The sequence below is a fragment of the Chelmon rostratus genome, chromosome 6, assembly GCF_017976325.1.
Source record: "Chelmon rostratus isolate fCheRos1 chromosome 6, fCheRos1.pri, whole genome shotgun sequence".
Taxonomy (NCBI): Eukaryota; Metazoa; Chordata; class Actinopteri; order Chaetodontiformes; family Chaetodontidae; genus Chelmon; species Chelmon rostratus.
In genome coordinates this window covers 20,504,923-20,521,458 of record NC_055663.1, presented here as the reverse complement: position 1 = coordinate 20,521,458, position 16,536 = coordinate 20,504,923, and the positions used below count along the sequence as shown (strand labels likewise).

Here is a 16,536-nt window from a genome sequence, read left to right as displayed (position 1 = left end):
CTGTCAAGACATTTCACTTAAAGTCGACCTCATGGAGGTGCTAAAGGAAAAGCCAGGAAATCCTGCATCCCTCGAACCACGCTGCTGGCATGGCGATCAGACGTCATTACTTTTAACTGAGCTCTGTTACTTTACGAGAAATAGAGGGTCAGGAGTCTGGGCCCGTCTGACCTGGGCCCCTGGGTCTGTGCCCAGGAGGCCCCTTCACTAATTTATCCATACTGAGAGGTTTGCTTTGCTCTGTAAAGCATTTTTTTTTGTCTTACCCAGACTAAAAGAAGTTCTGTAGGTGTATGCACAGTCTAGCGGTTTAACTTCAAACCTTCATGTGTGTCACTGAGGAGGACAATCAGAACTTTTGAGGTTATGTGGTTTCCATATGACAACACTATGATGGTCGGTGATATATATACATAGAAATGTATTTCCTGGCCCTGGTCTGGCTGTGTGCATGGGAAACCTGTAGGGACGGCTCTCAGCAGAAAGCACTCTCTCCATTTGTCAGCCTTTGACAGGCTCTCTCACCAGCGGAGCTGCCTGCACTGCAAAAAATTATTTAACAACTTACGCAGTTTTATATAAAGCTATTAAAAGTATTTTTCATCAATTCAACCAACTAACTACAGACCAACTAATCAATTCATTGATTAGTTGGTCAACAGAAAATTGATCTGCAACTATTCTTGGTAATTGTTCAAACCATTTTTCAAGCAAATACTGCAATTATTCTCTGCTTTCAGCTTCCATTATAGCCTTGTAAATTGAATACATTTGGGTTTGGATTACTGAAGACAACTGGAGACATCTCCTCAAGCTATGGGACATTGTCATGAATATGTTCTGGTTTTCCAATATTTTCTATACCAAGCTATTAATCAATTAATTGAGAAAATAATTCGCAAATCAATAAATGATGAAAGTAGTTAATTGTAGCCCTCATTAAAACAGTGACATAATTGAAAAATGCCTGTAGACTGTATAACTCCACTTCGCTGCAAGACATTCATATTTACTTGAAACAAGTAGCAATATTAAGTAGTAAATTATTACTTAATAAAGAAAAAGGTAGACACTGTCACTTAATTAAGAGAAGTGGCACTCAAAATACAGCAATTTATTTCAACTTATTGTCATATTTTTTTTTCTTTTTAATAATTTGAGAGACTCAATACAAGATCAAAAGGCTCAATGAGGTGGATATTTTTTGCAGTGTGCAGATCTCAACTGACCCACACAAGCCTTTACTGTAAATTCCACCAGCAGTCCAGTTAATGTGTACTGGCCAGGAAAACTGACATGCTCCTCCATCATCGGACAATATGTAATGGCTCCGCATATATAGTGCAACATGGACAACGGTTTATGTCCAGCAATGTCTCGGTGTAGCCTCAGGAAAAAGACATTACATGCATGTTTCATTTTCCTCTTTTGGTTTTTCTCTGGAAGACGTGGCAGCTATTTATGAGTCAGCGTTTAACCTGAACGTCAGATGCCACAACATGTTGAATAAGGTTAAGGTCTAAAAGAAGCTTCATCAGTGATACCAAAAAAACAGAGAACAGGAGTGTGTTGGAGGAAAGACCTCAGATGGTGAGACGTCCGGCTAAATAAATGGATGGTAGTGCAGCTGACTTTTGACTGGATCTGTGATAGTTCAAGGAATAGTTTTTTTGGAAAAACATGTTTTCTTGCTAAGAATTAAATTAGTGGATTCACACCACACTCATATCTGTGAGGTGAATATTAAGCTGGAGCCACTGGAAACACTAGCCCGGCTTAGTCTAAAGTTAACACAGTCAGCCTCTCAGCACCTCTAAAGCTCACTAATTAACATGTTGAGCATTATATTGTGTTTTTAATCCGTACAAAAACTGAAGTGTAAAAACAACAACTGATAATGAATGTTGATTAGCTCTTTAGAAAGAGCCAGGCTAGCTGTTACCCCCTGTTTCCACTCTTTGTGCTAAGCTAGGCTAACCAGCTGCTGGCGCCAGCTTCATATTCAATGTACAAGCACGAGAATGGTATCAATCTTCTCATATAATCCTTGGTAAGAAAACAAATTTCCCAAAATGTGAAACTATTCCTTTAAAAGATCCCTCATTTTCCCACCGGTACCTAAAGGCATCAACTGCTGAACACCTTTTCCTGCATTACAGTGGCCGAGCGTGCACGAATGAGGGCTCAGGTTGTGTGTACCTCAGCACGGCCCTGGCGCTTCATGGTGATATCCTTTTGCGGTTTTGTGTTTGCCAGCCTCCTTGAGCGTCGGGCGGTGATGTAATCGAAGCAGGAAGGTCACAGCGCCGGTTTCGTTGATGTTAAGTTTTGAATTTTTCTCCCCCAGACAAGCACGCTGACACTGCACACTGGGCAGGAGGAGCATGTAAACTGAGATCCACATCGCCTGATACCACAAGGACACATCCAGACTGGGAGCATTGATAACAGATTCCACCATGGCTGGATGGATTGGAATGGAAATAAAATGGTCATGTTTATAAGCAATTACATGTCAGTCATTAAATCTTAAAATAACTCAACAAACCTACCATTAGGGTGAGATATTTCTGCTTTTTTAGCCATGCTGTGGCTCCAGAGAGGGTATTCTGGATGTCTTGGTCCATCACTTTGGTCCAAACTGGAATATCTCAACAACTGTCAGATGGATTGCTCTAAATGTCTTTAAGACATAAGGCATTTGTGGTACCCAGAGGATGAATCCTACTGAATTTGTTCATCCCATAGCACCACCAAGAGGCTGACAATTGCGTTTTTGAGTCTCAACAGCTACTGGATGGATTGCTATCAAGTCTAGTACAGACATTCATGCTCCCCTTAGGATGAACTCCAACAACACTGGTGATGACTACGCCTTTAATCTAGCACCGTCATCGTCAGGGTAGAATTGAAATGTTTCGGTTTATGACCAAAAACTTGCAAACCTGACCACTTTCCCATCAGCCTCAGCAGGAGTTACTTTGTGTTTGGACAATGTTGCTAACAGACTAAAATGCTGAACATGATTAAAAACATTAAATTAGCTTTAGCAATTAGCTAAATACTCACAGAGTAGCATTGTCATCATGAGTTTGTTAGCATGCCGATGTTAGCATTCAGCATGAAGCACCACTGTGCCAATACAGCATCACAGAGCTGCCAGCACGTCTATCTTATTCTTGTTCCAAGCGCTTTTCATGGAGGAGGATGAACAGATGGACTGATCAGTTTATAGACCAATTGTTTTATGGGTACATGGAGCGATGGTGGACAAACAGACATATTGATGCTTGGTTTAAGTCATGCTACATTATGTCTGAGTGTGTCTACATCATTGGAAATTAGATAAACCTGTAAAAAGATCAGCAGGTAATTCATGATTCCTTCTGATTGCACCACCACCACCTTCACCAAATTGCATCGTCTTTTCCATATCACTACAGTGATGTAAGGCTGTCAATGGCCCAAGAAAAAGAGGTACATTTAACTGGCCTGAGTTTCACAGAGACCATTTGTGGACTTCCACAAGGACGAGGAAATTATGGATGTGCCCTTAATTATTAAACAAGTGTGTCAGCAGCCTGGCCTGATGGAGGTAATGCAAAGAGGAAGTGGGCCAGAGAGAGGGCCTCAGGGATCAAGGGGATAAGAGAGGCTGGTGGGCTTGGACCTGGGGGTGGGGTGGTGTTAGGCCCAAGGGCTTTGGCTCAAGCATGGGAGATCCAATACTGCTGTCAAAGCTATTTTGCACATTGTTAACATTCAAAACCTCCCGTAGATGAGGCTGTTAAGGTGGACTACTGTGCACAGGCATCTCTGCGATTTGGTTTTACACAGCGATAAAACCAACACCAGAGGACACTTGTGATTTGATATATTGTAATCATACGATACTGTGCATGCACAGCCGATTGGGCCACAATGAAAAGGCCCTTGAGAAACTTTTTGGATGACGTCAACAGGAACGGCGTGGCGTTTTTGTACAAGGGATATGGGGTGAGTGTCTGTCTTCAAAGAAATCGATCAGGGAATATCAAGTGTGCCTGAGGCCTGACTCAGGCAAATCAGCCATCCTTTGTGTGTGAGTGAGTGTGTGTGTGAGAAACAGAATGAAAGATAGAGGCATTGAGGGGATGACCGCATGCTGCCAAAGTACATTTGCACACAGGCATGGCTGTAAGCACTCATTCCTCGATATGAACACGTTTTGCAGCTGATGGGCGACTTTTCATTCAAGAAAATGTGTTCAGGCACATGTAAGACAGAGGTCGAAGGGGGAGTGGGGGCTTAAGCTTGATGGCCTACTGCACCACTAACTGACAGCACCTCAATTAGTCCAATACACTGATCAGGGATTTCAAAGACAAGGGGTCGGCAACCTGCTGCTTCAGAGCTGATTGTGACTCAAAGCCCCTCTCCTGTGGCTTTGACAAAAATATCATGTGAATGAACAACGGTTATGCTTTAATGTTCTAATTTTCATTTATGTTTGTCATTTTTGTTGTGAACCGAAAGTGATTCTTACATTCTCCAACTGTCAAAATGTGTAGCCTACTCACCAAATAAAAATGCTTTAAATTAGAACATTAAAATAGAGAATTTAGCAGTGTGAGGTTGTATTCATTTCACCATCAACAATGCTGGATTACCGGTATTCTACATGCTTAACTGCAACTACATCCAAACTGCTGCAGAACAATTGTAGAGCAAACTCCTCAGAATTAGATCAAACCTCTAAACTCCATGACTGCTGCTCGTCTTGTGGCAGCTCAGGAGAAAGTGAGGCGTGGAAAGCTGTTCATGGACGGCAAATGCGTCAAAGAACTGTGCATTAAAACATCAGAGCATTTCTTCTCAGATTTCATAAGCAAAGCTAAGATAGTTCAGAAAATTACAGCTCTGCAAAGACCATCAAACACAGGGCCATAAAAACGGCCAGCAGACATCACCAGTCAGCAAACTGAGGACATCAATTCAGCTCCAGCCTACTCATTCGCCTGCAATGAGTCAAGCCATGTGAACAATATTAAGCAGACAGCGCTGCTATGCAGGTATGTGAAGGTGTGTGGGCTGCAGGAAGAAATCATTGAGTTGATACTGCTGAAAGGCCCAACATGGGGGGGTATTTGTGAGGCTGAACTGTTAAAAAGCCAAAGAAATAAACTCCAGCCACATGGTGTCAGTGTCTACAGATGGAGCGCCTTGTATAAAAGCGACACAGAGGGGGTTTGTGACTTTACCACACAAGTTGTTTTTGAGATGACGGCGAGGAAGGCACGCTGTGTGCTCACAGAAAACCCAAACACTGCTCTCACCTCACAGATGTGAGCCTGCAGTCTTGTGTGAAGGTCAAAGTTACATCTTACAGACAGGGCAGATCGAGAAGATCTGCAGTGACGTTCAGAAACAGAAATCTCATTTAACAGGTGAGAACAGTGTGATTTGACAAGCCGTTATTTTGCATCAAAGCATCTGTTTTAGAAAGCTGTGATTTTGTCAATGAATTGAATGGCTGATATTGTAGTGTTTTATGCTCAGGCCCGAGGACTAAATGCTGTTTGTGGCTGAGGTAAATAATAAAAGGATTAAATTGAGGCCGGCATATTAGCATATGGAGGCTGACACCTAGGTGCATGTGTTGACCTGAAATGTCCAATAAACATCCATTAGTAAGTAGGTGTAGTCTGGCAATATTCTATAGTTGTGTCTTATGTGCTGTTTCCCTTTTCTCTTTTGTGTCTTGTCTGTCTCTACCTGTCTGTTTGTGTGGGTGTGTTCTGCAGGTCGCACCTCTGATCCACTTACTCACTCCACCTGCTAACCTCACCTGATCCCAATCAACAGTCAGGACTCACCTGAGTCTTTAGGCACCAGCTCTCCTTCCAGTATTTTGTGTGTCAGCCTCTGAATTTTGTTCTGTTTGCTTGCTGCCTGTGTGCCTGCTTACCTGTGTGTCTCTGTGTCTGCCTCAGGTTTACCTGCCACCTGCTCCAGAGGATCAGTGTTTGTTGGTTGTGACTGAGTACCCCGTTTGGATTTCCTGCCTGCCTGCCCTGCTCTACTACCAAGCTCTCTGTTGGATCATCTTTAATCATCTATTGCACATTTCATGAATTGATAATTAAAAGGATAATTTTTGATTTTTCACCACCTCTGTCTCTGTGTTTGAGTGCTGCATTTGGGTCCTAGTTTTGACAAGACGTGACACATTCTCCTCTTTTGGCTCTGTTTTTGGTCTCCAACTCCTGAGGGAAATTCCTGGACCTTTTTAGCTGCTAAATGCTCCACTATGGTCACCAACTAGTCGCTAAGTGTGTTTGTAAGGTACTGAGCAGGTAGCACACAGTGGGCTTATATCAGAGCTTTGTTTGCTTACTGAGTTGATGAGAGCAGTGAGACTGAACAGAAACAGTGAAGTTTAAACCAAAACAATGAGCCGAAAGATGCTAAAATACTTTGACCTGAGAGGAAATGCAAAATGTCAGGTGATAATTCTGTTGGTTCTTTATGCAAGCAACATCTTTCACATTTAATATAGACATTTATTCCATTGCTATTGATTAGTGCAGCTTTCTAAAAAAATACATACTCACTACAAATGTTCACAGAGGACTTGGACAAGGTAAACATGAGCATGTAGACTTGTCTGACAGTCATGGTTGGATATCTGAATCCCTGCAAGTAGGTAAAGATAAGTGACAATAGAGAGAGAAAAACTAACAAAAGCAGGTGTGATAGGCTCCACAATGACTGAGCTCCTCTTCTGTGCTATTACAGTCCAGTGGAGCTTCACAGCACTCAGGAGGAGAGGGAGAAAGAGGGGGAGGGAGAGAGACAAAGACAGAGTGAGGGAGTACTGTATGTGTGTGCAAGAAGAGTGGGAGCGACGCCAGCTCACCCCACCCTTACTGCTGCTGCCTGCAGAGTGAGGAGTGCTGCATTTCCTGAGGGCAATGCAGAGGACAAGGAAGAGGAGGCTTGCTTCTGTTAAGGTCACCATACAGCAAACATAGAGCAGGGCTGCAGACACAGAGAGCCTGCGGCGGACAGAGACACCGAAAGGGACCGAGACACAGAGAGAGCAAGAGACAGATGGACGGAGTGAGAGAGACAGATGAGCTGCAGCATTCAGCGTGATGCCTCTGCTGTCCAATGTTCTCCACGAATATTCAGCTTCACGCAATCAGGACAGAAGTGGGGATGAATCATTTCACACGCCGAAAAATGCGCCCACGCATTTCAGTTTCATTTCAGCTTGATTGTCCTTTGACTGTTCTATGACTGGATGTGTTTGTTTGTTCGTTGTTTTAGGGTTGCTGGCCTCGACAGCTGCACATATTTCATATGAAAAGACCTCTACATTATGAGGTTTTATCTGACATGTTGTCAAAATCACACTCTTGGAAACAAGATGTTTCAGAGTATACTTAAAAAGGTTATATTCCTCGTAAATGGACGACAAAACCCTAAACTTAACTCAGTATGTCAAATCTTGTCTGAAAAGGTCATTTCTACAAATGATCAGTGAATTAATCGACTATCTGAGGAACACAACATCATCAGGCAGCTATTTTGATAATCGATTGATATTTTAGTTATTTTTATAAACAATATCAAACATTCCTTTGTATCAGCTTTTCATATGTGAGGATTTGCTGCTTTTCTTTGTCTTATGTGATAATACACTTAATATATTAAGGTTGTAAGTAGGTAGTTTGAAGTTTTGAAGACATTTTATAGATTATTAATCGAAGTAATTGTTAGTTGCAGCCCCAGTCACTTCAGACTTTCACACTCAGAGCATGCACAACAACTCAGAGTCACACTCGGATGGTTTTGGGCATGTGTCCGTGTGAATCTGTGAGGAAGCAGAGAGAGAAGGGGGGCTCTTCAGGCCCCTGAGGTGTGTAACAACTTGCTGGGAATGACAGAGGTAAGCGGGCCTCTCCTGGGACAGGAGGATTAGTGAGGAACCATTACCTTAGCCCCATGAATCACTGCTAATGGCTTCAGTGAGAGGGTACTATAGCACAGAGGTAGGACACATTTAGATTGAGACCTCCAGCTCTGAAACAACGCACACTGCAGCATATTTCTCCTGTTAGCGCAATGCAGAAAGGGCTGTGACAACTTAGTGCACAAGACGGTTTTATTTATGCAGCTTTTTGTGCAGGTCCATAGTGCAGATATACACCCCCATCCCAAGCCGAAATGAGCATACACCAGCAGATCCTTAAAAATTTATTGAAGTTAATGTAAGGTGAAATCATACGTGATATAAGAAAAAACAAATAACCCTTGCATAGATCACAGACCATGCCTTTGTCGTCGTCTGACAAACTGAACACATTGTAGCATAATCCTTGGTAAACACAACGTGACAATGACGGCTGGAATAGATAACACAATCAGAGTTTGGTTTGCTTGTGGATGAAAAGAAGAGCAGAAGAGTTCAACAGTCCTTTTGCGCTTTGCTCCCAAACTTCCCTACTAGCGATTAAATGTGCATTCTTGACAGAGGGGACAAACTCATAGCCATCACACTTCTAACACAAACAAGATCTTCTTCATCAGTAGTCACCTTTGGTGAGTGAGGTACACGACATCCCAACGTTTGATCCTGTTCAGTGCCTCCTCAGCAAGCAGAAAGCAGTCCAACATCAAGACCTTTAGCAAACAAGAATGCCTTAAAACCAATGCGGTACAGAGGAGGGTGTGTGAGACAGGCCCTGCTTAGACATGATTGGCATGTTTCCCACAACGCAGTATCACTACAGTCTAGACTGAGATAAGAATGGGCCAAATGTCACTTGAAAGAGCGTTTCAGTCCTAGAATAGGGATAGAGTTTGAGAAACTAGCCCTTAATGTCCTTGCTCACATTCAGAGCCTAGCAAGCACAACCTGAAATCACACACAGACGCTGAGAACGGCTCGGATACCCAACGCCATCTTAGTGATGAGGTCAGCGCTAAGGTGCTTTTAAGAAATCCAGCAGAGGACACATTTCATGACAACTCCTGAACAGGGCCTTACAGGAAGCCTTGGTGCAGATGAAAGCAAGGGTTTCTTTTTTTAAATGATGCAACTGTATTATCGTTGATCCACAGTTTGAAAGGCAAAACTCATGCAGTCTTCCATCGACCATGCAGTTTTTTGTGATTAGTAGGTTTCTGTAGAGATACATTATAGCAGTAGGTTCAGCAGTGGTGGTTGGAAAAATGTGAACATGGTGCTTGAATGAATCCTGTTTTTCTTTTTTCTTGAAACCAAAAAGACAAACCATGTTTTTTTAATAATACACTTCTTCCATATCATTAAGTGTATAGCAATTGATCATAATACAGTAGTTTCATTATCATGGCTTGCCAGAGGAACATATTGTCTTTGATATTCCAGTATATGGCATGTTCTTCCTATATCAATCATGTTACAGTGCCACCAAAAAACAAACAGAAAATAATAACACACATTAAAATTGTTATTTATAAGTAATTGCAGTATATAGTGCTTACTTTTCTCTGTCTTATTGTAGCGAAGTTGCATTTTGTTCTCATGACATTTCATGTTTTTTCTTATAGTTTAATTAGGTTAATGTTGTCATTTCTTTTTTTTAGATCGTCTCACTCGTGTTTGTTTGCAGAAGCATAACATCTAACAGTAAGCTGAACAAATGAATATGTAAAACATTTTAGGCACCTTCTCTGACTTTCTCTCACATTGCTGATCAGTCCAGTGAACTGATGATAGATCCTCTCTAAGTGCATTATGGGCCGTCCCTTTGGGACTGTGTTATAGGTTCGACTGAACCCTTCAGCAGCCTTTCTTCCTGACTGCAAAACAACTCCAGTCCGACCTGGGTGGTTAATGGGGACTGCCACTATAACAAAGCCTGTATTTGGATTTTTCACGGGCTCCTCACAATAAAATGTCAGCCTCTACATTTGACCCCACTGACCTTACAAAATCACAGAACAGAGGGTAAGAGGTTGGTACATAAACAGCCCTGTTGTGAGTTATCTGTCAAGTGATCGCAGCTTCTCTAACATTCAAAATAGATTTGTTTTACTATTTTTACAAAAAGCATCTAAGAAACAGGCGATCTGTTATTCTATTGCTGTTAAGAATGTGTGTTTCTGTCGGGTAATTGAATGCATAGCACCATCCATACATGCCCTCGCAGCAAGAGTAGCAACAGCACTGCTAATGTGAGGGGTAACATTTATATTTTCTTCACCTCACTTTCAGCTGTTTCCTGCAGGACATGTTACACACACAACTTTCAAGCATGACTTGTACGAAAAAACTTGTGATCAAAGCGAACAATTTCCTGATAGCTGCATTTATAAGACTACTATAATTTCCTTATATCATTCTATATATAGTAATATAATGTATGGTATTGGGTATTATTGGTGTCCTTCTGTGTGAGAAACCCTATACAAACCGAAGATCCCTGACACAAATGTGTATCTTTTTTGCTCTCATGATACTGACATCTAGCAAGGCTCTTGGATTTTCACCTTGCCTGAGGCAGACACTCTTCAGCAGTACAGTACGAAGATCATTTCCAAAAGAAAATGACAAACAGTGCCCTAAACTAACCAACCAGCCACCAATAACAGAGCAGGAATACGATTTAAAGAATGGAAAAAGTCTTGCCCAAAACAATTAACTAAGGCTTGCTTCAGCTGATGCTGAATATAACGTGTGATGTAACAAGACAACAATGGTAGTCCTGTACTAGCACCACAAAGGATAGCCATTGCACCAACAGAAACAACTATGACATTCAAGTAGCACTGCAGTGGATTTTTTTTTCACAGGACCTTGTCAGGAGAGTGCTAAACTAAAAACAAAAGTACAGTATCGTGCAAAATCTTACTATCGTTTGGCTGAATTAATCTCAATACAGAGTGTAGATTGATGTGAAGTAGCTGGAGATTTTCAAGCAGTCGTTACAATTTGTCCAAATTGAGCTGCAGTTAGCCTGTCAGGAACAACATGTTGAGAAACAATGCGCTACTTGTGAGCAAGCAGAGTGAAAAAGAAAAGAAAAACATCTTACAAGCAAAGAAAAAGAAAAGTAAATGGTTCAAGCAACAGAACAAAATGATTGTTCAAAAAGATGGGCTGCACTTTGCTGTGCGTCATAATGCCCACGGATTGCAGGGTGGCACAGTTAAAAACTATGACAAATGTCTCTGTGTCTTATACTAGTGTGTTGAAACACATTCAGGTGTGTTTCTATGACCCAACAGTAATTTTACAAACCATTGTTTCAAAGAAACTAACATATAAACAGTCAATCTCATCCCGTTAGGAGAGCCAAGCAATCTCTACAGACTTTCCACAAATGAATGTTTTGATTGTGCGTAGCTTTAAGTGAAAAAATAAAAAGGCGCGGGATGGTGGTACACTATTTGCCCTAAGTGCTTGTGTAAAGGCTATGCTTTGGGACTCTCACATTCAATGTTGCATGGCTGCAGTTAACACTTAAGGTTCCACTTTGCATTATGGTATAGGAAGCCCTGCATTGAAGCTTGCAGCTCTGCAGCAAGTTTGCAATGACCTCACTGAGGTAGAGACCCTGAAAGGATGCATGGTGCACGAACAAAACCGACAGACATAAATAAAATATGTTTAAAACCTATAGATATTCCCTTTTGAACTGGATTGGTAAACATGCAGAGTACAATACATTGCTGCTTAAGGGCATAATTAAGTGCGTGACAGCATGAAAACTGGGTTGTGCATAACAGCCATGGATCATCTTTTTTTTCTTTTTTCGACCACAATTACCTGCTGTTTCAACTTTGCTCATCTGGCATCATTAGCATCAAAACCAACAGTGAATCAACACGAGAACAGAAGGTAAACCAGCTCTCCTCAACCTCACAAATCCCACTGTACACAGAGGCACTTTCACTGGTCCTGTTGGTGAAAGGGATAAAGGCACTAGCAACTAATGTTAGAATAATTCTCTGTAATAAGAAGTGAAATTTGGTATTGATCCTTTTTTTAGTGGATTCCAAACCAACATGTACTAAAATTTGATGTGGAAATGGAAGCATGATTAATGATATGTTAACATTTCTTGGTCAAAGAAGGTCCATGCACTGCACTATTGACATAATACTGTAATTGGTGCTTATTATGCTTATATGCATTTTTGATATTTATTTATTTATTCAGTATTCTTTGACTACTTTTAAATTAGAAACTCTGCATCCTCGAGGTGGGTTTGGATATATTTGATCGCAATTCAGAAACATCCAGAATTTGATTTCCTTAGTTTCCCTGACAATAGGACACTGCAGAGTGCCTGAATTGCAACAAGCTGTATACTCATGTCATGCATTAAATATGCCAGGATACAAAAGTACCTTAGTTGATAGACCATAATGCAGGTTACTTTTTTCATGCTATGATCTCGTTTATGTACTGTTCCCTTAAGATTTAACATTCAATTTCTATACTTCTAAATGATTAGCATTTCAAATTAAAAACTCATCCAGTGCACTCAGTATGAAAACAGATGAGAAGGGGTGGATGGGGGCAGGTATCCAAAAGAACATCCTTTCCATTATGTGAGATATGTCTCATGCATGCCGATATCAAAATGGAAAGTCTCTTATCATGCTCGTGTGAAGCTCACTTTATCATTGTGCTGTGTTGCATCTAAAGGGCATGGCATTGAATCACTTGGTGATATCACAATTACAGCATCTGCTGGAAAACAGCAGCATTGCGGATGTCCGTGAAGCGTGTAGATCACCATCTGTTTACATCCAAACAAGAGAGATCAGTCTTCCTCCTATAAGGTGCTTTGCTGAATAGTAGATCCTTTGTCGGGAGAGAGGAGGGGGGAGCGGGGGTCACCTAACTTCTTGGCGCTTACCACTTGACTGCAGATGCTTGCATGTCTCTGCAGACTTTTCTGGTGCATTGTGCAACTTGCTGAAATGTTATCTGTACTCCATGCATAAGATTTTAGTTATCACGCCGTCATCTGATAAGACAGTGTGTGCTCTGCGTCCTCCAGGGAGCCTTGTAAATGCGTAATAATTGATGTTTTCTTTTTGATGTACCTATATATTTGTAGGATCAGAAGAATTAATTATTCTATCTACCTGTCATATACTCTAAGAGCTTTGTTTTTTCTGTTTCCTTTCTATATAGCTGAGCATAGTTGTAGGCCTAATGCCATAGAGTGCTTTGGGGAGGTAAATGAAGCATTCCTTACTGATGGTCTACTCCACATATGACAGTCCTATAGAGATCCCAAAGTTCCTAACTAGTGTCTAAACATCTGTAAGCAGCTTGCTTTTATTTACACAGTTTTGGTTGGCTATAGTGCAATTGCCAGTTCTGAGGTTTGCCTCCCTAAAGTTGTCGATGCTATTGTTTATGTCTCCATCAATCTCCATGTACTCTGACTTGCTGACGGTGGATGAACTACGGCGGCTGGAGTTGGTTTCAGAGGGGATGTTGGGATTGCTGACGTTGAGCAGCTGGGCCTGCTCTTCTCCCTCGGTCTCCCTGTGGTAGAAGTAGTTGAAGTTGGACACAATGACAGGCACCGGCAGTGCAATTGTCAACACTCCAGCGATGGCACACAGAGATCCTACAATCTTGCCTCCTATAGTGACTGGGACCATGTCCCCATAGCCCACAGTTGTCATAGACACAACAGCCCACCAAAATGCATCCGGGATGCTGCCAAAGTAGGATCCTTGCTCCTCTGCCTCAGCAAAGTAGACAGCACTGGAGAACAAGATGACTCCAATGAACAGAAAGAAGATCAGCAATCCGAGCTCTCGCATGCTGGCCTTCAGGGTCTGGCCCAAAATCTGCAGTCCTTTGGAGTGTCGTGACAGCTTGAAAATCCGAAACACCCTGACCAGACGGATCACCCTGAGTATGGCCAGAGATGTTGCCTGCTCGCCCACCCCCTCGTTTTCTGGGTCTTCAGCCAGCTCGGTGCCAAGTGTAATGAAGTAGGGGATGATAGCCACTATGTCGATCATGTTCATCATGTTCTTGAAGAAGGCCGGTTTGCTTGGGCACGCCAGAAAGCGTACTATCAACTCAAAGGAGAACCAGATTATACAGAGTGTCTCAATGACGAAGAAGGGGTCAGTGAGGATATTTGGCTTGTAATAAATAGTAGTGTTCCCAACTGTCACTATGCGACCCGCTGGGTCCTCTTTCAGCTGTGGTAAAGTCTCTAAACAAAATATGACTATTGAAATCAGGATTACCATCACAGACACTATGGCAATCCCTCTCGCAGTGCCTGAGCTTTCTGGGTGCTCAAAGAGGAGCCAGATCTGACGCTGGAACTCCTTCTCAGGTAAGGGACGCTCTTCCTCCCTGATGAAACCCTCATCCTCGCGAAACTTCTCCATCGCGTCCACTCCCAGCTCATAAAATTTGATTTCTTCTGAGAACATATCCAAAGGGACATTCACTGGTCTTCTCAGCCGTCCCCCAGACTGGTAGTAATAGAGGATGGCATCAAAGCTGGGGCGGTTTCTGTCGAAGAAGTACTCGTTTCTCAGAGGATCAAAGTACCGCATCCGCTTTTTGGGGTTGCCCAGCAACGTTTCTGGAAACTGGGAGAGAGTTTTCAACTGTGTCTCAAATCGGAGACCAGCTATGTTGATGACCACCCTCTCGCAGCATTCGTGGTCATTGTGGTCTGGGGGGTAGGTGTCCTGAGGGTGGCCAGGGACAGCCGAGGTCTCATCCATGTTATCTCCTGCTACCACGGTCATTTTGGGAGGAGGAGGAGGAGGAGGTGGAGAAGGAGTTGTGTTGGGATGTCGGTTAGTCTGACTGAGCAGGCATTCAGGTTCGGGGGAAATTTTCCACTCCTCAGCTTCCCACACCCCTTAAATTGTTGGAGACGTCCCCAGATACGAGGGGGCTGGTTGGCTGCTTTGCCTCAGTGCGGCTCCACTGCGGTTCTCGCTGACTTGACCATTGCTGCTCTCCGGTGCATCTGCTGCTGTTGTTACTGCTGCCTCTGTCACCCAGAGAGAGAGGGAGAGAGAGAGAGAGAGAGAGAGAGAGAGAGAGAGAGAGAGAGAAAGAGAGAGGAGGAGGAGGAGGAGGAAATAATGGGATCAAACAGCCAAGATATTTGCTGGCTCAGCATTTTCTGCAGTTTATTTATTTATTTACTTCTCTCAGCCTGCAATTAGTGCTCTCCGCCAATAGTAACGGTGAAATAAAATTACCCTAATGAAGAATTTCTATGACATTTCTACGATATAGGCATTTACAATCTCTCTCTCTTACACCTTCTGATCTGTTATTTTCAACATTCTACATTGAAATTCACATTAGTGATTCTATGAGTTTGTTTTATCCTGTTTCTGTTACACTCACATGTTTCTTTACAGATGTTTAGCTCAACATACAAACGTCGTGGTTGTGTCTTAAAGGTGCATGGCAGCGATCCATCCTACGCCACTCTAACCAGCCTGAATTATGATGTGACGCATAACACTACTACATAATACTGATATTATACCAATTGATGTTTCTATGCAAACAGCCTGCAGGCCTATACTGCGGAGCAAGAGATGCCTCTGCGAAACAGAATGAACGACACAGTAATCGTCCATTCTCTTCAACAGCAGCTGCCGATAGAAAATCTAACCCAATCTGTATCTATTGTGTAAGTCAGCAGTTTCGAGGCTTACCGTGGGTTGATCTTGAAAGGTCTTGAATGCGTCTTATCCTCGAGTAAAATCATCCAACGGCAGGGCACCGCTGAGTGTCATGTGGCAACTTTACATTGCACCTACCCAAAAAGAAAAAAAAACTGTGCTCATCGCCTCCCTAGCTGTGTCCGCCGCGAAGTGTCCTCAAATAGTTCTGAACGCCTTTGGGCGGTGAAGTAAGAGGAGATAAAAAACAAGATGAAGATCGGGTGTTGTGAGGGAAGCCTGAGATGGGAGCGACAGAGAGGCAGAGCTGTAGCGTCGGCAGCTGCTTGCGCGGCGGCGCGGTGGCGTGAACAGCTCACAGCGTACCGCAGGAGAAAATCCTGCGCTGCAACTCAGGGGGGGAGATACAGTAAAGGGGCAATAAGCGAGCCCTTGGCATTTCCACACATCACCGCATCAGTAGGAATCTGCTGCTTTTTGCGAGTGGACAGGACGACGGGCAGAATGTGTTTCAGCGCGGCGCGGAGAGCAGAACAAAGGCATCGAAATGGACAGCTGAGGGACAGTCAAGTGCGGCAGTGCGGTCCAAACGTTTTCTCCACAATGTCAAGCAAGTTTTGCCGTGCATTTTACATGCAAGTGCAGGGGAGGTGAGGGAAAGGAGAGGAGGGGGAGGACAGGGGAGGCAGGGCAGCAGGAGGAGGAGGAGGAGTTGGAGGGTTTCGACGCAATGCAGACCGGCTCTACTAAAGCACGCCGCCAGAAGTTCTCCATACACCACAAAAACAAGAGCGCTTGTGTGCCAGCACTGGCGCAATCCGACTGCAAAGAAGGGCAGCTGGTAACAAAACCTCCAGA

The 16,536-nt window shown here is 43.0% G+C and overlaps 1 protein-coding gene across 1 annotated transcript; it reads right to left on the bottom strand.

Annotated features, from left to right (window-relative positions):
- Positions 1-13,302: 13,302 nt before the first annotated feature.
- On the bottom strand, positions 13,303-14,778 carry LOC121607886 (potassium voltage-gated channel subfamily A member 1-like). The gene has a single exon (XM_041938911.1). It carries the CDS (start codon positions 14,776-14,778, stop codon positions 13,303-13,305), a length of 1,476 nt encoding a protein of 491 aa, XP_041794845.1.
- Positions 14,779-16,536: the final 1,758 nt, after the last annotated feature.